The sequence below is a fragment of the Rhinolophus sinicus genome, chromosome 14 (assembly GCF_057876585.1).
Source record: "Rhinolophus sinicus isolate RSI-liver-muscle chromosome 14, RSI-T2T, whole genome shotgun sequence".
Lineage (NCBI taxonomy): Eukaryota > Metazoa > Chordata > Mammalia > Chiroptera > Rhinolophidae > Rhinolophus > Rhinolophus sinicus.
The window spans coordinates 154310489-154333462 of NC_142514.1; the positions used below are offsets into that span (position 1 = coordinate 154310489).

At 36.6% G+C, this 22974-nt stretch overlaps 1 protein-coding gene across 2 annotated transcripts in view; it reads left to right on the forward strand.

The window, feature by feature from the left end:
* The window catches only part of ZDHHC13 (zDHHC palmitoyltransferase 13), a 47640-nt gene that overhangs the window by 16203 nt on the left and 8463 nt on the right, over window positions 1-22974 (forward strand). Inside the window, exons 4-14 of one of the 2 annotated variants that reach the window (XM_019742618.3) lie at window positions 1103-1180; window positions 2642-2786; window positions 4178-4242; window positions 5616-5778; window positions 6022-6147; window positions 9166-9299; window positions 13114-13214; window positions 18002-18126; window positions 19012-19074; window positions 19774-19867; window positions 21535-21618. In XM_019742618.3, coding sequence (XP_019598177.3) covers window positions 1103-1180; window positions 2642-2786; window positions 4178-4242; window positions 5616-5778; window positions 6022-6147; window positions 9166-9299; window positions 13114-13214; window positions 18002-18126; window positions 19012-19074; window positions 19774-19867; window positions 21535-21618 — 1178 coding nt within the window. Of the gene's footprint in view, window positions 1-1102; window positions 1181-2641; window positions 2787-4177; window positions 4243-5615; window positions 5779-6021; window positions 6148-9165; window positions 9300-13113; window positions 13215-18000; window positions 18127-19011; window positions 19075-19773; window positions 19868-21534; window positions 21619-22974 lie in introns of both variants that reach the window. The other variant, XM_074336120.2, reaches the window with a different exon arrangement.

The window sequence follows — 22974 nt, forward strand, 5'->3', positions numbered from 1 at the left end:
GCCCAAAAAGGAAAATGCAGGAGAAAGCCAGGGAGGCCCATAATAAAGTTCAGGCAGTGAAATTGAACAGTTTTTGAAAAGAAAAAGCATAACATAAATTTTCTCAGTATAGAATGGAAAGTTTCATGTAGTTTAGAAGAAACACTGAAATATTTTATATTGTAATAATGCCAGGAGGAATGGATGGCTAGGGCAATAATTTAACCCTTTTTAAAACTAAACATGGAATACATTTTTAAGTAGGCCTGTATTGAATTGTATAAAATATTTTCTTTTTAAGGCACTACTGCTTACCCATTGTTTTTTATTTCTTTGTTTTATACCTTAGCATGTAAAGTATATGTGTGTGTATGAATGTGTATATGTTTTATATTACACGTTTAAAATCCTTGAAGTTTAAGAAAATAAAAATTTCTAAAGTTTAAAATATACTAAAGTTTTAAATAAACACACATACTGACAGGCAAACTCCTTTTCTGTGGAAATAAATTAGTGTATTGTTTCGATAATATGATATATGAAGTACAACTTTGAAATAATGAGATGAATGCCTATAAACCATAGAAGAAAATATCTCTTTACCTTATAGATTCAGTTATATAGTGTATCACATCTATGCCCCCAAAATAGAGAGCAAAACGCTCAAAATATCTAAGGAATTTGAATTAATTTTTTACTACTTTTAGAATTCATTCCCACATAGTAATTCTAATTTTACACTGTTAGAAGTGACATAATTTTTACCTTTCTTCTTGCAAGTTAAGTAGAATATCTGTGTGATCCTAAACCTTTTGAATATAAACCATTTCAAAAGTGTTGTGGTAGTTAGAATATGGAAAGAGTAGTTAGGTGTTTGGTATGTAAGTTATAACGGAATACTCATGACAGCAGAAGTAATTACTTAAGACTATTGCACTGTTTGATGCTGTTCGGTGACTCTTTCAGACCTCTGTAAATCTGACTGTTTTTAGAGTGGGTTATTATTATAATTTGTGTTTCCCAATGCATTTATTACTAAGAAAAATTGATGTTTCTTATTTGATATTTCTGATGTATGGATTTTAAGTTTTTAAGTCTTATTTTTATTTATGTCTTTTAACAGGTTTTATATTTCAAAAGGTGCTGTGGTAGATCAGTTGGGTGGAGATTTAAAATCAACTCCTCTTCACTGGGCCATCAGGTAAAGGTTTCTTTAAACACTGAAATTGCTGTTCAAAATAAAAAATGACTTAACTTTATTTTCTGAACATTATAGACCAGCACTTGACAGTAGAATTTTTTGTGAGAATGGAAATGGTCTAGTCTGTGTTACCCAATATGGTAGCCGCTAGCCGCATGTGAAATGTGAAATGGGGCTAATGCAACTAAGGTATTGAATTTAAAATTTTATTTAATTTTAACTAATTTGAGTTTAATTTGAATTTTAACTAATTTGAATGTGTGGCTAGTAGCCACCATATTGGAAATTGCAGTTACAGACCATTTGAAAGGCTTTCTTTTTTTCTCCTTCATTAAAAAAACCAAAAACAAACAACAGCAGTAACACACACATACACACTCAATAAATCCAGCTTTAAGGAGTTTCCACAGATGATGTTTTTGTGTTTAAATTAGGGCTCCACTATGAAGCTCAAACTCAAATATGTGTATTATACTTTTTTATAATCAAAATAAATATCTCTTGTATTTGATCACACGGATCCCATGGGCTGTAAACTCAATCAGTTCTATCTCTGGCACACATGGGCCATCTGAAGCTGAAGTTGATAAGTGCCTGTCTTGATACTAAACATTTTCTTAATTTTTCATTTCAACTCCATTCTCTGTTGTTGATGGGATTGACATGAACCTGAAACTAAAATGAGTAATTGTTCATTTAAGGCAAGGAGGCGAATCTTTTCTCCATAGCCAAGAATTTTGAAGACTCGAGGGTTAACTCATCCCTTTTAAGCTACTGAGGTGCAGTGCTTTATGTGGAAAACGAGCCATATTCGAGTGTAAAAGCATGTAGTTCCTCAGAATATTATTATTACAGTATGCCTGCAGTCTGTGACTGTTATGTTGCTGTGTATCTGGCTCAATAGTGAAGTCTAAGTGGTTTTAAAGTTTACCTTTTTAGCATTAGTCATGTAAAATTATATTTATACATGGTAGCAACAGAAGGTTTAAGGCAGACTGGGAGGTTAATAAGTTTATTACTTGCATTCAGGAAGGACTGTCCAGATACTTCTGAGTTTGGAGCATCTAAGTAAAAGATGTTTAGAGACTCTTCAGAGTTTTAAAAATCTTACTGTTAGGAAATATGATGCTTCTCCAAAAAATAACACCTAGCTGGACAATCAACTCTAATGCGTCTTTTGGAGCAAAAATTAATATAAGACCCGGTCTTATTTTACTATACTGTAAGACCAGGTCTATAATGTAATGTAATATAATATAATATACCGGGTATTATATTAATTTTTGCTCTGAAAGACACATTATAGCTGATTGTCCAGCTAGGTCTTATTTTTAGGGAAACACAGTGCTTTTTATATCTAAGTAAAATCCCTCATGTCTGAGGGTTATCAGTTTCTCCCTGAATTGTTTTCTTTCTCTGCCTGCTACAGAATACAGTATAATTTTTACCCTTTATTTACAGACAAGGGCATTTACCTATGGTCATATTATTACTACAGTATGGTGCAGACCCCACTCTCATCGATGGAGAGGGATTCAGCAGCATCCACTTGGCAGTATTATTTCAACACATGCCGATCATAGCATATCTCATCTCCAAAGGACAGGTATGTGTTGAAACGTGTCTTATACTCCAGCTATTGTAAATCTGAAGCGATTGGGAAGATTAGTAGTAGTCTGTCCCCGTTTTTAAAGTAGAAGTTATAAATATCCAGATATTCAGATATTAGCCTCAGTAAGTCTGTTTACTGCATACTGCTGTTCTAGCTTCATTGAAGCACAAAGGACAGGTCATTTAGCTCAGTAACATATAATAGACATTTCTGAAATTTTTGTAAGCCCATAATACTTTTCCTTATGACCTTAGTAATTTGCAGAGTTTTTTGAAAAACGTGATTTCAAAGCCTGTATTTTTCTCCTAGTTGAATGTAGAAATGGTCAGATCACTAAATTAACCCATCATTTGGTTTCATTGTTTGAGTCCAAATGGGAGACCAATTTGAATGTAAGCTTCTTATTCTCTAAAGTAATTCCATGAAAAACGACTTGCCTTAAGAGGCATCCATTTATGGCACAGGTTAAATTATAGGTTACTGGCAGCGGAGTTTCATTGTCAGCTATACTTGTCTGGGATATGCTTTCTGTTAGCAAAATACTTTATATATTAGCAGACTAGCCTGTAACATGCGTGGAAACATGTTTGCACAAATGCTGTTGGAATGATTGTGTTTTCCTTAAATAAGCACTTTCAGACTTAGCCAGTTAAAGTAGAATAATTACAACCTCCTGGGGCTCACTTTGGAAGGCTGTTTGAGGAGGAGTCCTTTCTGCTTCTCTTTGGGCCCCTTCCCAAACTGTATTCCTCTAAGGCCCATAAGAATCTTCAGTAACTGAAACCTTTTCTTTGGCTTGGTTAGAACCATTATTGCATACCTCAAACCTGGGCATTCTATGAAAAGGAGCATATCCTCATGGAATTATGATTTCCTTTTTCTGTATTCTAGAAAACAGAATTTTTCAAGTGTTACTCTTTAAAACATAATATGATCGGTCCAAAAATACATTGAGTTTCCTCAGAAGATAGGGAGTTCACTATTACTGGAAGTGTTTAAGTAGAGACTGGATGACTTTGTGGAAGAGATGACAGTATGAATTAATGTGTCAGTTAAGGTCTTAACGAGCTGACTTTCAAGGTCTCTGCTTCCTAAGTGTCTTGTATTTGATGGTGATTATTATCTTTCCTTTATCCATCTTCTATTCATATTATACAACACTTTAAATCCTATGTTCAGATATTCCCTTTAAAAATATTTTGTAGAAATCAGTGGATTTTTATCCTATGGATGTGAAGCAGAACTTTCTTTTAGTCAAAAGATATTTGAACCCTCCTTGTAGACACAACAGTAGTGTTAAATGTATTGAAGAGATACTTCTATTATGAGAAAGAGAAATTTGATTGGGTCTGTAGTTATGCTGATTAACTCTTCTTTTTGAATAGAGTGTGAATATGACAGATTTAAATGGGCAGACACCTCTTATGTTATCAGCTCACAAAGTACTTGGGTAAGTGAGTTTAACTGAATTGCATCATTCTGATTCTTGGTTCCGACAATTTCTTTTCTGTGTATATAATCTTAACTATCTTAGTCTATGTGAGATGATACTACATTCTGAAGAAGAAAATAAGATTTTTCACCTTGTGACTATATATGAACTTTTAATGTAGTTTTAGTTAGAAAAGCACCAGTGAAATAAGTTTCTTCTGATAGCTTAGGGAAAAAGTTTGAAAGCTACTATAAGAAATTTCCTTACAGAACAGGTAGAGATTCCATAGCATATACTTGTTAACATGACTTACGTTTTTCCTAGTTTGCATTTTTAAAAAATGGTGCTAAGTTTGGATGTTCTCAATTTGAAATCCAGATGATAAATCTACTTTCCAGAAAACGAAAGTGTTGAGGTTCTCTAACATTGTTGACTGCTCTGAAAATATTAGTTGTAACTGATCTATGAAAATAGTTTATATGTTCACATCAGGTACTTACACATTTAGGTTTTTCTGTGTATTTATAAACACATGTGACTATCATATAGTCACATATAGTCCAACCTCTGGTGGTGTTCTATTCAAATGTATGCTACAGTTTTTTATCAGTTTGTTTCCAATATTGTACTTAATTTCTGATTCTGCTGTTATTTAGGACTTCTCTCATAGAAACTGAGTTAGTTCTGAGGTCATTTACTTTTTGTTTATGGAGTGGTGGGGCTGGGAGTAGAATTTTGTTAAAAAAACATTGTGTCTTTTTTGCCAATGTCTCAAGTCAGGTATAATGTTTAAAGATCTTGATAGAATAGGTAAAGTAGAATATTGTTTTATTAAAAGAATCCCTTCCATCATGAAAGAAGGGAAAGTACGATGGTAAAGCAAAAATATTTTATTGAATTCTGCCTTCTAGTCCATAACTTTCTAAGATAAACAAATATTTTAGGACATTATACCTACTTTATTTAATAATTGGTTAGTGGGAGAATGTGAAGTTAAATTTTGGTTTTTCTCTTCAAATATAATTATAGTTTATAGTTAGATGAATAACATAGTGTTTAATATTAGCCAAAGTTAAATTCACAATTAAAAAATATTAATAGAACAACAACATGAAAGTATAAGTTTGAAAAAAAACAGTTACTCTACTACTGTATTGATGTTGAAATTGTATTATCGATACAGCAGACTGTCACTTAATAGATTTTTCTTTTTTTTTTTGGTGCATCTCTCCTGTTAGCACCCAGGATAGGACTCTGCACAAAAGTTCCTCTGTCTTTGGAATACTTACTGATGGGTTGATACGTTAGCTTAAAATATTTGTTATTTACATTTACCCTTCATATCATTCATCTCTCTTAATATCCCGTGGTATTTTATTGTCTTGAGACAGGCCGGAACCAACTGGATTTCTTTTAAAGTTTAATCCTTCTCTCAATGTGGTTGATAAAATACACCAAAACACTCCACTTCACTGGGCAGTTGCAGCAGGAAATGTTAATGCAGTAGATAAACTTTTGGAAGCTGGTTCTAGCCTGGATATCCGAAATGTTAAGGTATGACCAGGTATTTATCTCCCTTAGATTATTATATCTTTAGTTAGAGAATTGTTAAGTTAACATAAATATAAGTTAAACATGTCTTCAGTTACCGCAGGATAGATATAAACAATAATAGCTGGCTACCCTCAGAATAAATGTTGAGTCTATGATTCTGGTGATTTTTTTAAATAAAATGTTTAGCACCTATACTGTATAGGAAATATAATTGAACTTTTTCTTTTTTTTATTCTTTTTAAGGGAGAAACACCTCTTGACATGGCTCTACAAAACAAAAATCGGCTCATTATTCATATGCTAAAAACAGAAGCTAAAATGAGAGCCAACAAAAAATTCAGACTTTGGAGGTGGCTGCAGAAATGCGAGGTATTTTCATATGGGCCCTAGCCTATGAACTACAAAAACTATTTTGTTTATTTATTTTTGTTTTTTAAGGCATTGGGATACCAGGGAGTGCTGCATTTTTTTCTGCCAATTACACCTTTCCCATGCATCCCATAACCCAAAGTTGGAAGTTTGGCACTTTCACTGGCAATTTATTGTTGGTCTTCAGCTAGATGGCTCTAAAACTACATATTACCTTGTGACTATCATGCTGTACTTCCACATTTATTTAATGAGTGAATTGAAACTCAAATGGTTTAGATTCTTGGCGAAGCAAAAGGAAAAATACCTTGTAACAAGGAAGCATTCAAAATGTTTTGTTAGAATTAGGAGTTGGACTTTAAAAGTGACAGTGTTGCCAACATCAAGCATATGATGTTTCTTAAAAAAAATCTGGAATTTTGAGAAATGAAATCAAATTTTATTCTTTTTTTTAACTTGTCAGTTCTTCTGAGTGGTGCTTTTCTAAACTTAAAAGTGAACTGCAAGATAGAAAAAGTTAGGAAGTTCAGCTCGTCCTATTGAGTGGCCAACAAAGTCTAAGTCATAATAGTGAACATAATTTAAATTGCTAAATGGGGTATTAATTGATTTCTGTTTTTAATGTTTTCAAGTACGAGAGATAGCATAATCTTAATAATAATTAGTAATTATACTTTTAGAATGATTCTAAATTAACAGACACCAGATTTCTATGGAGAGGGTCATCATGAATACTACATTTATTTTGCCTTTAGATATATGGAGGGTGAGAGAAAGAAGTAAGTTACTTCTCAGTCTCCTTTGCCGACTCCTCTGCTTCTCCCCCACCCCTTAATGATAGGGTGCCCCAGAATTCTGTCCTTGTACCTTTTTTCTGTCTACTCATTCCCTTGGTGATTTCACACATTTCCATAGCTTTAAACACCATCTGTATGTTGCCAACTCCCGAATTTATCTCTAGTTCAGCCCTTTCCAGACTTGTATATCCAGTTACCTTGGCTTATGCACTTTAGTGTCCAGTAGGCATCGCCAACATAACACATCCAAAACTAGACTCCTGCTTTCCTCCCTTCCCCAACTAGTCTGTATTCTTATTTCTGTTCTGAAATTACATTGGTTGTAGACTAAGTTTACCTTTAAAAAAAAATCTAAACTTCCTCATTTTGTGTTATGCACATTAGAATTGGAAGCATTTGATATCAATTGAAATTATCAATTCTTACAATATTCCATCCATCGCCTTCCCCACCTCTCTAGGTGGCAATTCCAGCTTTCCAGTCATCTTTGCCTTTTCTCTGTCATAACAAGTATCCGGTCCATCAGAAAAAGATATTGGTTAGTTCTGCCCTCAGTATATATCCCGAAGCTGACCAATGGCCATTTTGGTCCAGCCACCACTATCTTTCATGCGGAAGACTATAGTTGTCTGACATCTCCCTACCCTGATTCACCTCTCGTCTATTCTCAACAGAGTATCGAGATGTATCTTCTAGTGTAAAGTCAGATCCTGTCATTCATCTGCTCAGAATGCTATGATGTCTCGCCCTTTCTCAGAATAAAAGCCAACGTCCTTGTTATGGCTTACAAGGCCCTGTGTGATCCAGCTTTTCCTATTACTATAAAATGCACTTAGTATGATTTGTCTGTCTTTCCCTACTAGAATTTAAGCTCCATGAGAAAAGGACATTAAATTCACCGACATGTCCCACGTGCCTAGAACAGTGCCCCACATGCTGTATGCACTGGCCTATTTGTTGAATGAGTGATTCGTGTGGCTCATCTCTGAGCGTTACATATGGGATTAAAATTTTGAGATCCATATTCTTATTTCTGTTCTGATTACATTGGTTGTAGATTCTAAGTTTGCCTTTAAAAAAAATCTAAACTTGCTCATTTTGTGTTATGCACATTAGAATTGGAAGCATTTTAAAGATTTCATATCATTTGAAATTATCCATTCTTATAATATGGCTTAGGGACGTAAACAGAATATGTGTTTTTCCCTTTACTGTTGAAAAAGCCCTGCTGGATTCCAAGGTCATGCATATTACAGTAATAGGACTGCATTGCAAAAATGTGGTGCCCAGCTTCCGCGCACATAGTCACACTGTTAGTTCTTAGACTTGCATCCTTTCACTTTGCAAGGATAAACCTGAATTATTAGCATCCTGAGGACGGTTCAGTCTTTGGCCTCCATGTGACATTTGACACCGAGAACAACTCCCTTCTTGAAACGCTCTTCCTTGGCTTCTCTGAAACCTTCTTTCTCCTGGTTCTCACCCTGCCTTTCTGGTCACACTGGTCACTCTTTCTTAGTTACCTTGGGGGACTTAACTTTCTTGCCCTTAAATGTTTGTGTCGGTCAGGAATCTGCCCCTTTCTACCTGCACACAGTCCTTGGAGTAGTGTTCATTCATGGCTTTACCACCTTTATACTGACAAAGTCCGAGTTTTCTCCTGAGTGGTGGACCTGCTTTTCTAAATATCTCTGCCTCCTGAATATCTTCTAGATGTCCACAGGCCTCTAAAATTCTACACTCTCTAAACTCATCTTTTCTGCAAACTTGTTCCTTCAAACCCTCTTTGTTAGGGAATGGCACCATCTGGTGCCCAAGTTGGAGCTCTATGCCCTCCTTATTAAATCTTGGGTGTACTGATTTTTGTGTGGTCCCCTTGTCTTGGTTTATGCCTTCTGACATAATATTGGTTGAAAGAAAAAAAAAAAATGTCAACTGTCATTAACACTTTTCTAAAAGACCACCATTTCTTGGAGGGGAGGAAAGTAAAACAAAGTATGTTTAAGCAATATTTCAGAAAATGTAAGGCTTTTAAAAGATTGTTTCCAAGATTTGTAATTTCTCAAGCTTCAGATTTATCAATCAGCAATTTTGAAGGAAAACTCTGTGTTCTGCTATTACTTGTTATTATACATGTTTAGAAAGTTCTTCTAATGAACTAATTATTATTACTTAGGAGGTGAAGATCCATCAAGTTCTAAAATTCTGAATCTCTCAATAGCTCTTCCTGCTGCTGATGGTTTCTGTGGTTACCATGTGGGCTGTTGGATACATATTGGACCTCAATTCAGATTCTTGGCTTTTAAAAGGATGTCTTCTAGTAACGTTGTTTTTTCTGACATCTTTGTTTCCAAGGTGTGTATATTAGTTTTCGCAAGGCTGGTTATTGCATTCCAATCTGATTGCTTATTTCTGTTGTTGATTAGCTGGAATCACAGATTGTTACTGGGTTGTGAATGTTACCCCGTACCTAGAAACGTCCTCAGGGCTGCTGGGAGGGAAAGGCTTTGGTAGCATGTGATTGGACTGAAAGCAAATTGGTCAACCCAGTAATTTAATTGAATTGATAATTGGTGGAAAATAAATATCCTAGCTTACTTTTAAAAATATTAATTTTGGTGAATAATGGGGAAATTTTTGTAACTATTTTACATCTTGAAGCGTTTTTGCCCATTTTTCAGAAATTTTGCTTTTTCCTTTTCTAAATCTAAATTCATTTTTAGCTAGTGATTTTTGCTCTTAATATTTTTTTAGTTGAAACAACATGATTAAATTGCAGGTTATAAAATAGTTACAATGATATAGACTTTATGAAAAATGTTTACACATGATTATATATACTGTGTTTTGCCTTGTGTAACGTGCACTTTTTTGTCCAAATTTGCAAGGGAAAAATAAGGATGTGCATTATGCATGGTAGTACTAATTCCGTATCTATATACATGTTTTTAATTCTTTTATTTATGCATATGAGTTAAAAGTGTATACTCTAGAAATCAATAGCGATACCCGCATGCAAAATAATACCCTGGAATACGATTATCGGTTTTGTTGAACTTACGATGAACTTGCAACGAGGAAGAGTTCTTGAACTTCTATGATACGTAAATATCATAAATTTGTTACCAGTACATAAAATTTCTTGTACCTTGTATCTCTGTTCTTGTGGTTTGTAATTATTTGTTACATAAAATTTCTTGTACCATAATACGTTAAAAAATAAATGCTAAAATTCCTTTATAGTACAAAAAACAAGTACCTAAATGTAAACAAATACAAATTTGAAAGTTTGGGCCAAAAATGTGTGTGCGCATTATGCACGGGGGCACATTACACAGCAAAATACGGTAGTCACTGGTTAAGAGTCACATTGTCTCGGTTCAAGTCAAGCTTTACCACATTGCATGCTGACCTTGAACAAGTTGCTTTACCTTTCTGTGCCTCAGTTTCTTCATGTGTGAAATGAGGATAACAATTTGTGACAATGTCTCCCTCATGGTTTATACACATATGATGGTTAGCACCATGGCTGACACACAGTACTCAGTAACCTTGTCATACCCAATCTCTTCTTCTCGCTTCCCTTTCTCAGTAGAATGGCATCCAGTTCCTCACATGAATAATGCTTGTCATCCTTAGATTACTAGCATCCTCGATTCTTCCCTTCTCTTTACTTCCCACATCCAGCTTATTACCAAGTCCTCCCCGCTCTGCCTCCAGTTGGTCTGCTCTCTGCATCTCTATAATCGGTGCCCTAGACCAAACCTCCTAACTGGTCTCCTGACTCCAACTTTTACCTCCCTCTAGTTCATCCCCACTTAGCAGTCAGGGTGGTCTTTTAAAAAGGCAAATCAGTTTCTGCCTTTTCTCCCTGCTTAAAGCCCTCCAGTACTGTTCTTTGCACTCAGAATAAAGCCCGCACTCCTTGCCTTATGAGGTATTATGTGATTCATTCCCTCCCTTCTGACTTCATCTCTTCCCTCCATTGTTCTCCAGCCTCCTTTCATAAGCTCATTCTCACCTGTGGCCTTGACTCTCCCTTGTTGTCTGACGTGTTCTGGTTGTTGCATCTGGAGCCGCTGTTCTCCTTCAGGCCTGAGTGCCAACGTCAGTCACCTCCTGAGTGAGACCGTCCCTGACTACCTGTGCTGTATCAGCCCCGTTTTATTTTCCTCATCGCACTAAATCGCTGTTTCCTGGAATGGAAGGCCCACACGAACAGGAAACTTCTCTCTCCTGTTGAACATTTTCATTCACTGAAAAAAAAAAAGTGCTGATGATGGTCCTTAGGAAAAGATCTAAAAGGAAGTAGTGTTGCTCTCTTTAGCATGTGATTGTGAGATTCCTGTGCCCTCTTTTGCTTGCAGCATTTTCTGGAATAAGCGTGTGCTATTTTTGTCATAAGAAAAAAAACAAAATATTAGAGGAGTCTTACCATTTGGTCACTCGAGAGCAGGACAGTTGACTTTCAGAAATGAATTAGAATTTAACTGTAAAGTAAAAGCTCAAATTTCTGGAAAATGGCAAAATGCCTAAAGTGCCTGCTATTCCAAAAACTTGTAACTTAGAAATTTTCATTCATTTTCCACTAATTGGATTGACTCAGTCTCCAAATAAATTTTAAGCCAAATCACTAGGAATCACAATCATTACTTTTTTCCCCAGAGACAAAGCAAGGGCTGGCAGTACTGTTTCCCCCCCAAAATAAGACCTAGCCAGACAATCAGCCCTAATGTGTATTTTGGGAAAATTAATATTATAGTAAAATAAGACCGGGTCTTATATTAATTTTTGCTCCAAAAGACACATTAGAACTGATTGTCCGGCTAGGTCTTATTTTCAGAGAAACGTGGTATTTACTAACCCTGGGTAGTGGCATTTGAAATTTTGTTTATTTTAGTAGAAACACACACTATAAAAATATATATGAAAGCTTTTTGTTTTTGATGACAGTAAGTTAACGGCTTCATATGCTAGTCTTGGCATATGGATACAATTCAAATGGGAGACAAATGCATATGGCAACACTGTCCACACTGCTTTGATTTCTCCCACTCTCCTCTGTCCTGTCCCAATTTCATGGAGGTAAGCAGCTGCAAACTTCTATTATTATTGGACCCCAGAGGCAGCTGCTTATTGATCCAGGTTGCTATGTGACTCCTGTCAGAAGTAAACAGGTCATAGTAGCAGGCTGTTACAAATTAGGTAGTTCACGGTACTACTTAATTAGGTCACATTTTTGCTGCAACATCTCAGACAGGTCAAGCCCTGGAGGTTACATGGGCTCCATTTGGCCTATTCTGGCAGCATATTAGATGCCTGAGGTTAGGAATCTTTAGTTCTTCTCAAGCATTTTATTATGTTAATGATCTTGCTAGTTTTTTAAAAACCCTTTTCTTACCCATCAACTATTGTTTTTTTCCTGGTATAAATTTTAAAATAGATCCAGGTAAATTATATTCATGCATAGATTTACTATATTGAGTAATGTGAAAGACAGGTTTCTTTTTTTCCTTTGAAACTACAATATTAACATTTGAGTAAGTTATATGTGGACTTACAAGTTGCTTGATACCCAAGTGAAATGGTTAGTGTTCTGATGACTGATGCCACTTTTAGTAGCCTTTATGTATCTTTATGTCTAGTGTCTGCTTCTCAAGCTGGTTGTGGGATAAAAGTGCTCAAGGTTGTGTGCATCTATATGTTTCAAAAATATACTGCTAGCCTCTAGAAGAAAGCTTGTTAAATGTGAAGGTGAATCTCCAAGTATTTAGAACTTTTGCATTTTGGAGTATTTGGACATACGATATGCCAAAAAAAAAAGAAAAAGAAAAAGAAGTACAAATATAATATGTCTCAACAGAAATAAAAAAGATTTATTAAAAATATAAAGTTATTAGGAATGAAGTAATGTATAAGTTAGCTGTAAGAACTTGAGCGTTCATTTCTTGAGGGTTCTTGTGTCTCAGTTTTCTAATGCGTAAAATGGGGTGGTGATGCATAACTCATTACCAAGTAAAAACTGGCACGTAAGCACTCACTAAGTGAACGTTGTTGTTATTTAAGGGAATCATTATTATTATTATTATTTAAGGGGATTTAGAACTGAAATAAATATGAATCATATTTGTTTTCACTAATACCTTATGTTTATCCTTTTTTCTTTTAGGTTCTTGGTCGGGTATAAGAGCCTTGTATACATACCAACGGTCTTGCTGCTGAGTTCCATGTTTTGGATATTTGTGACTTGGTTCATCTTATTCTTTCCTCATATCCTTCAAGCTTACATTTAAATGCATATCTCATTTCACCTTTAAAAAATAGTAATGCCATTGTTAGAAATTTAGATATTGGAAGAGACCCAGGGAATGTAACTCACATTTATATTCGTTTTATGAAGTTTAATGTTGAAAATCTGCTCCATTTAGGAAATAATCTCAGCACGCTTTGGAAACAGTAGGTGTCTAGTGTTTATTACCTATAGGAAGGAAACAGTAGAATGAACTATTGTTTTACTTCGCCCCGTACATATTCTTGTATTGCCTTGAGCTTCTTTTCCAGATCAGAGGGTTCTTTTAACTTGGTCAGCAGTTATGGTGGATTACTAAATCTGGGTACCAAGACGGCCTATATGGGAGGGATACTGGAAGAAATGTGCCCTCAGCAATGGTCAGTGTAGTGAGATTGTCCTAGGTGGTGATTCTCAATCCATAGTAAAGATAAATTTGCGTTGCTACCCAAAAGATGTATGAAACCAAAATCTTTGAAAATAATACACCCAATATGTGCTTTATTTTGAAATTTTATTTTGTCTTATTCTATTTCCTTTTTTTTTAAATGCTAGTCATAGCCCACTTAATTTTTTCATGGCCTACTAATGGATGGCAGCCCATGGTTTGAAAAGGAAAAACAACACTCCTAAGGAATAGGTTTATCACTTGAGGAGCAGGGCTCAGTCCAAGTCCAGCTCAGGGATGTGCTGTGCTTTTAAGGTTGACCAAGTCTAGTCACCTGAAAGTGGGGATAGGGGTTACTTCTTGGTTTATAGCTATTTATACCTCCCATTGGGAGGGAGGCATTTCCTCCAATTTTCTACTGTCTTCTCCAGGATCCTTTCTCCCCTTCCAAGGACTCTAGAAAGCCATTATAAACTTGCTTTTCCTTACAGGTAGGAGAAGCAAGAATGTGGTGTATAGAAACATACCTTTAAGCATGTTTCTTTACCTTCTATGTTATTTCTCTTTCTGGTAATGGAAAGAATGCACTCAATTCAAGAACATTTTTTCATAGGAATAAATGTAAAGTAAGAGGCATATGTGTTCTTAGAGTGCATAAATCTACTTTCATTATAGCATGTTTTTACTTTAATGATGCTTTTTATTTCTGAGCATTAGCTCTAATATTTTTCAAATTCCTTTAATCTAAATGAATGGTATAGCATATCATGGAATTCATTTGTAGTTTTTCAAAAGATTTTATGACATCTAACCTTTGTCTCATGATTACTGATTTGGGGGAAGCTGTTTAAGACTAGCCTTATTACCACCATTTAATGTGAAGGCTTGGATGATATTATATGATATAAAGATATTTATAAATATTTATAAAAATTTTTATAAAAAATATTTATGAAAACCATGAGTGCACCTGCAAAAGTCCCAAGGCTGATAAATTCTAGGGTAATTGACATGATACTGAGAAGGGATGGCTGATATCCAACCATGTGGCAGTGGAGAAAACACAGTTTTAAAATTGTGTTCCTTGATGAATTTTAAAAATTTGAGCAACTCATGTTATTTTAAAATTTGCACCAGAAGTGAGATATTTTTTCATATTGGATTATTTCAAATTTACAGAATCAATATTAACTATACTGTAACTCCACTGTAGTTTGAAAACCTCTATTACAGAACTTAGTATTCAGCTGAGTTTAATTACAAACAGTTCAGTATTTGTGAAGACACCATTATATCAGAAGAACTGATTTCCATAGCTGGACAGAATCTTAAACTGTCAGAGTTGACAAGATGGGACCTTTTACTCACATGTACAGCATGAAGCCATTTGATGTAGGCACATATGCGCTTGCTACTGGTGAGGGAATTGCCAGTCAGTAGGTGGCAGCCTTCACCATCAGACCAGTGTTTTTCAAGCTGAATGTTAAATGCTGTTTGAACTGTCCTGGGTATGGACTGAAGTGCTACCTTTAAAGACTCATCTTGTATATTTATACTAGTTCGTCTCAGGTTGCTAAGTCTGGATTGCGTAGGGGCTTCTCCTATAGTCGCCTGGTCTGTTATGGGAAGAGGGTCTGGGGCACCGTGGAGACAGTACTGTCTTTGGAATCAGACAGAATGAATTTGGGCCTTTTTTTCTTATTAGTTATGTACGACTGAGCAATTATTTAATTTCACTTAATTAATTTCAATTATTTAATTTAATTTTTCTGTAAATTGGAGATAATAATACCAAGTGCGTGTGGTGGTTCCAAACGATTATTATGCTATGATGTCTGTAAATTGCTGACCACAGTCTTCATTGCATAACTGGAATTCTGTAAATAATATCTATTTTTGTATTATTATGAGATACTCTTATGAATAAAATCTGTGTAGAAGGCTGCATGTTGAAATTAATTTTAAGGGCTGCTCTGGGTTAGCTCCTCAGACATTCCTTTTCTTTTGTTACCTTTGATAAGTTCAGCAAGTAAAGTATTTGGCTTTTATGAGGGGAAGAGATAGGATCATACAGATGAGTTTTGAAGATTAAGACTCTAGAAAGAAATGGTGAACCACTAGACATTAAAATTTGTGATTCTGGCTAAAGCTCTCTGAGTTAAGTTTAAGAGGGATAAACACATATGAAGTCCTGTACTGGGTTTCAGAGAATCAACATGTATGTGTACATGTTGTGTTGAAAATAACATAGCTTCAGGTCAAGTGAAAAACCAAGCGCCGTGTGGGTAGTGATGTGGCTTTCAAGAAAGCCTGTATGTTCTCCATTCTTAGGAGTGTCCCAGCAAAGGACAGCAATCTCACTGTCCTGTGCAATGGTCAGCACACACCTGAAGTGTGTTTGCTCTGTTTTGAATTCTGTTCTTCTAAAAGAGACGGTGACAAACGGGAGCACAAACAGAAGAACTTGCGCAGGCAACAGCGTTGTACAAAGAACAGAGTGGCTGCTTATCCTGCAGATGAGAGCACTGCCTTCCAATCTCAGGGGTTTGGAAGTAGCATTCGGAAGCCAGTGCGTCGTGTAGCGTGGGCATGCAATAAATATTGTATTGAGCAATTGAGGAATAAGCTTCTGTAGGGTAGCTCTGCAGCATAGAGCTAAAGGGTCTACAGAATGAGATCTGCTTAGTCCAAGTTACAGAAAAGCAAATTTTAGCTCCATATTGAGAAACTTTTTAACTGCACGTCACAAGCTAACTGGGGAGGCTGGGGTGTCTATAAATAACTGTAATTTGAGGTCTAAGTGCCACAGAAGAAGCATTTTTAGGTTCAGGGAAAGGAGAGAATCCTTCTCTGTGGGGAATCAGGAAAGAACTACAAGGGGAGGAGAAATATACGTTAGGTCTTGAAGGCAGGTAGGACTTAGACATCCTAAAGGTGGTTTTACTTGTAGATGGTGGGAAGTGGGGAGCATTTGAGGTCAATAAGCCGCGCAGAGCAAGGGCATGGAAGCAGGGAATGTTTGGCTTTTATGTGAGGGCATAGAATGCAATTCTCTGTACTTGGAGGGAGAGGATCCTGGGATTCTCCTGGGATTTGTTTTGTAAGAAATTCAGTCAGCTCAATATGTGGGATCATCATATGATTCACCTGATATATTTTTGAGACTATGTCATGTGTATTGAGAATTTTATGGGGAAATAATAGGATATGATTCTTTAACAGAAGGTCTTGACTTATGTACTCTTTAATAGTGTTCTTAATTCATTCCAAGTAGCATTATTTGTTAAAATTCCAATTCATGCAACTTTTCTGGACCCTATTTCTTTCTCAAAGCCAGACCCATATGCAGAAAAACTGACAAACTGAAAATAAGATTTGTTTCCGCTTACCTGAACCTGATGTGGGTGTGCTGGTTTTGTGGGTGAGAGCAGAGTCTGGTTCTGCAGGTGTGGGGTGAGGTCTAAAGTTCCGCCTCTCCAGTACCCTCCCAAGGGAAGCCATTGCTGGGAGTCCAGGGACCATACTTTGAACAGCAGGGCTTTAGAGTCTATTTTATGGCCACCTTTTCCACCCTGAAGTTTGGCACAGGACATCTTGGCAGTACCGTGGAAGGCAGATACAATTACTTTGTCAATAATGATTTAAATTGGGCAACGAAAATTGTTTTATTACTGCATATTCATTTGTCTTTCCCCAGAACAAAATTTTACTTTCATACAAGGAATTTGTACCAATTCAAAAACATTTCAAAGTGGGTAATGTTTATCCTTGAAACACTTTTTATCTCAATTTATGTGTAATATCTGCCTTAACCAAATAGTATTTGATTTATAATCACTTTGTAAGGAAAGCAATTTCTTTTGTTTGTTTCTAAATTAACTCAGCCTAATATGATTACAAAGATTAGTTTCTAAACTTTGCAGTAGAAAAGTTTGCAAGCATTTATCTGATATCTAGAGAAATGTTTTTAGTTGAAATCTCTAACCAAGTGGTCTGTTTCTTTGAATTATTTTGTTAAAATTATCAGAAAGTATTTTTCAGATGCTCTCAGGAGAGCCACAGTTATACCATTAGAGATTAATTTATTTGGATCTTGAATGTTTTTCAGTCTCCAGGATGTTTTTCATATATTGCAACTATTCCTATCAATATTTCATGTGAGTTTCAACTAATGAGGAGGGATTAATTTGCCAGCTATGAGCAAATTCCCATAGGATTAGAACATAGGATGGGGCCAGGTTTGGGGACAGGATGTGTTACATAAGGGAGGTGAGGCTAGAATGCATAGAAAATGCTTAGGCACCAGCGATGACATTTGTTTACATCATAATTATGCTGTTCTTACGGGAAGTCCGATATATTCCTTAACTTGGCTTTAACATCTAGCAGGTACCCCTTTTAATCTTGCTTTCATTCTCAGCATAATAGGCTTCCACTACTTTTTCTATAAGACGTGGGCAACAGAACCAGGCTTCATTAAGGCTTCTGAAGAAGAAAGGAAAACGGTGAGTTTTCTTTGTAATGTTACTGATTTTTTTTTACTGGGAGGGTATATGAACTCCAGAAGATCATAACCATGTTGGTTTTTGTCATGGCTGCATCTCTAGTGCCTGGCACCTAATGGACATAACATAAACATGGAATGAATAAAATGAGATTTCTCCACTGTCATACTTTTCATTTATTTATATGAAAATTTAAAAAAAAATTATTTTGTGTTTAAAAGTTTTGTATCACTAAAACTTCTTCAGATGTACTTTGTGTTAGCAGTTGTGATGTCCTACTTCTTTATAATAAGGATGACTAAGCTTAAAATAATGACAACTAAGCTTCAATTCCTTCATTTAATACATGGAGGCTAAGTAGGCTGGGGCCAGGGGAGTCTTTCTCCTTATTGACTGAGTAGATGCCCCTTCTCTTCCTCAGATACGAAGTTGTCAGATGACATGGTGTGTCTTCCATTGCTTGTGAATGTTTAGAAGATGGGGAGAGTGTCATCTTTGTTACCTAAAGCTAGAGTTCCCGAAAAACTGAGCCCTTGGTGCTTATAACTATCAGTTCTGATGTATACCAGTGGTTTTTGTTTCTTTTTTTAGGAATGTCTCTGTGTGTATTTGTTTTTCTCTAGCAGATTATAGCTGGGAGATCATTACCATTGATGGAAAGAAGGGGGGGTGTAATTTTTGTGCATTTTAATTTATTGGCTATGGTTGAAAATGCAGCCTTGAAAGTCACTTTATTTCAAGCACAGAATGATTTGTGGGCAAGTCTTCCAAATTTCTTTTCTAGCCACCTCAGTTTGAAGAGAGAGCTGTGATTGTGGTATATAACCATGCATTATACATTCCTTAGTAAAATGCAAACGTGAGGTCAAATTTCATGTCTTTCAGAATATCATCACCCTCGCAGAGACGGGCTGTCTGGACTTCAGAACATTTTGTACATCGTGTCTTGTGAGTGAATCTTTTATTTACAAAAAGATTGTTTTCCCCCACAGTATAATGAAAGCAAATTCTTGGTTGCATTGCTCATGTAAGCATTTATCAAATCTTCATGGTATATTTATACACCTTTGTTTTTACCAGGTTCTAATTTTGTATAACTGTCAACAGTTTTCTGCCTTGAATATATGGGAGAATATAATCTCTTGAAATTGCCTACGGTTAAATCTCCTTGTGTGTTTTGTTTGCTTTTTTCTGCCATGAAGCATATGTTAGAACTAACTTGGAGTCAGAGGCTCATGATGACCCTAGAAACTATTTCGTGAAACCCCTCATTTTGCAACTGAGGAATCATGGCCTAAAGGGAGGGAATAACTTTCCCCAGATTATTGGCAGAGCCGGAAACGTAACTTGGGTTTCTTTCTGTCTTAGTCCAGTGCTCGTCATGCCATGTGCTATGGCCTCATTTCCCCTTAGTCAGTGTCAGCAGGCTGTGGAATTCAAATCCCCTTTAGTGATGGCTTAATGAAAATGGACACATGGAAGTAAATATTAATAAGGCATTCCACAGCCTCTATGTGAATTGATGATGTAATACGTAGGATTATTTGTGCCAGTGTCTTCACAATTTAGGAATAAAATTTTGCGTGCGATTTGTTACCACGTTGAGACACTGATGTTTCCTTGGACCTCTCTTAATTGCCCACTTAGATAAGGAAGCCATTAAGGTCACTCCATTGCCATGTGTGCAACTCCTGTGTGGCTCGATATGATCAACACTGCCTGTGGACCGGACGCTGCATAGGTGAGAGCGAATTTTTCAGTTACCACGATGACGTTTAACTTACATTTAGTTATATGTGTGACTGATGGAAAACGTGGAAGGACAGCCATTTTGTAGCTCTTCTTGTCAGAATCATCTCTGTGGTATAACACTTCTGGGAAGCTGATTGTCGCTGTTTATAATGGTAATTAATGTCATCATATATAGTATTTTAGCATTTATAAAGCACATTCATATATAGTATTCTATTTCATCACCAGAGTGCTCCATTTTAGAGTTGAAAAAAATAAAAGGTAAAAAGTTATTTGCTTGGAGTCACTTCAGGAGTATCAGTCTTCTACTCCAAATACCATGCTCTTTCTATATTTTGTGTCGTGGCTCTCTTGTTCACCTTCTCCACTTGCCTCCTTCAAGGCTCAGGTAGGAGCTAGAACCAGAGACGGTAGAGATCTGGGGGTTGCCTCCTACCCAGGGAATATTCCTTGTCGTGATCTGCAGCCTTGGGTTTCGTCTGAGCCGTCCCAGTTAACGCCAGGGGTTTATACTGGGAAACTTCAGAGGAACTGTCGTCATGAGTCTTCCGGAGAAGATAAGCTTTTATGATCTTGATGGACAGAAGGCTGCCTCAGTTCAGTCAGGTTTCCTTGGTGCATTTTGATGTTCTTTACGGTTCCTAGAGAACATGTGAAGAGATAATTCCTGGGGTCCCAAGCTTCATGGACCCCGTCCCACCATAAAGATGAGATGATTGGCATTATAACAGGCAGCTTTCAATGGCAGTGGCAAAACAACAGTAATGAGTCCATACATTTTTATCGCGCTGTATTTAACACAGTGTTTTCACGTGCACCATTCTGTTTGGTTGCCACGGGCATGTAAAGTAGAGATTTTGTCCTCATATTGCAAATAAGAACACTGGGTCAGAGAAGTTAAATGACGTACCTACAGTCACACAACTAGTCATTCATAAACCTGGGTCCCCTCATGCCAATGGGTATTGCTCCTTCTCCTGGGCTTTGCTGCCTCCGAGAAGGTGGGACCACGATGGTACCTGAGGAGACTTTGTATCATTAGCCTCAAAGCACTCCCATCTGCAGCATGAAGAGGGCAGCACAAGAGTGGGGTGTGGTGTCCTCGCACCCACATCCCTTCTTTGCTTCTGTAGGCCTTTCTCAGCCTGCAGGTTGCCCCCCTTTCGCTGTGTCCAGTCGCCTGCAACACCTATTTAGCGCTCCTCCTCAGATTCATTTTCTCTTTCCCTGGTTAAGTCAACCCTTGATGTCCAGAAGTTGTACTTATATAAACTTACCACACAGAAGCAAGGAAGAGACGGGATGATTTGCCCCAAATCCTGCCTGCTCCCCTCCCTCTCACACAGTATAGGCCATCCCAGAGATGTGTATAAAAAAGTTTATTAATAAACTTTGTTCTGTTTAAAAAAAAACTGAAAAAACACACTCCTCTTTTTAGATAAGTAATGAATAAATATTAGTTCAGTTAACACAGACAGTTGACCATGACATATCAGAGTTGTTTGGTTTTGGTTTAACAGTGTTTAAAAGCAAAGCAACAGCTTATTTCTTTTTTACTGTGGTGAAGGCTTTGGACAGGAAAGTGGTTAATAAGGTCTTGATTTGGAAAATCATTGTAAGAAAGTATTAAATATGTTGTTTTTCTTTTTGATGTAGGTTTTGGCAACCATCACTATTACATACTCTTTTTATTTTTCCTTTCCATCGTGTGTGACTGGATTATATATGAATCTTTCATGTGTAAGTATAAATTTTTCTTACAGCAAGCTTATGCACCCATACCCGTGTATGCTTTTCCTTGTAAACTCTTATATATCACATTCTGGCTGGATGACTATAGACCATACCCCTAATGAAAAATGAAACAGATGCCTCTAAGCACTCAGCATTGGGAAGCTGCAAGAAATGCTGGAAAGGGTAGTTGTCTATACCTTGGAAGAGATTATACTCTAAAGTGACCTTGATAAATTTGAAAATGGGTCAAAAATAGAAATCATTTAAGGAAAGTACAGATTTATGCCCAGGTGAAATGAGGAAAAATCAGCTACTCAAGTACAAAGCAAGGGAAGTAATAAGTAAATAAAACAGGAAAAAAATTGGTTGGCAGTAGAGAGGTTTGGGGAAGGGGAAGGTGCTCATAGTAATTAAGGAACAAAACTCTGAAAGCACATGTCATTTGATAAGTATCAGGTCACAACTTATACCTGATGTGAAAACTGTAACAGTCATTGAAAGGTTGGAAATAATAACTTGGAAGAAAATACTAGATCATGATGCTTCATCCCTGAGGAAGGAAAGTAAGTTTTCAGTAGCAGTGTGAAGGGCATCTCGGGGTCTCAAATAGGCAGTGACATGCAGCCGTACCAAGGGGATCGACTGAGAAGAACGGGGTTTAAATTGAAGCAAGAGGGATTTTGGTAGCTCTCAGGAATTGCATGACTGTGATTTTCAAACCTTGGAATAGGTTACCTAATTAGAAAAACTTATGGTGCTTGTAGTTTATTTTGACTTTAACTGTTCATTATTTATTTATTTTGAAAGCTTTGGGAGACTTTGGCTCTAGAGGCAGAGATTTCACTGCTGATCTGTTTCCGTCCACCCTTCTGTTGTCTTCATGTTCAAGTCTTTATTTTGCCAGTAGAATACTGGTTTGTTTCTTGAGCTAAAATCTGGAACAATTCAAGAGACATTAGGAAAGTTTTCTCCTACATTTTTTTTTTCTTAGCATCCAAAGCCCCTGCCTCCCCGGCTTTCTTTAGTTTAAATTTCATTGAATTTGCAGAAGATAATTCCTCCTCCATGTCCCCCAGCCTCCCAGCTCCCTTCTCCTGGAACATCCAATATTACACATTTTGTTTGGGTTGGGGTTTCATTTTTAGAGATTGTTAATTAGTATCTATGTGAAATGGCTTCTTGTTTGCCCTGCCATAGGCCTGGAGAGGGCTTCAGTTACCTTGTCAGCCGCCTTCCCACCTGATGGTACCTAGGGAATGCTTTTGTGGCTCAGTGTAACTGTCACCATCTCAAATGGATCTGATGGTCAGAAGGTTGTGATCCCAGATCTCAGTTCTTGTCCAAGGCCAGCACTAACCCTGA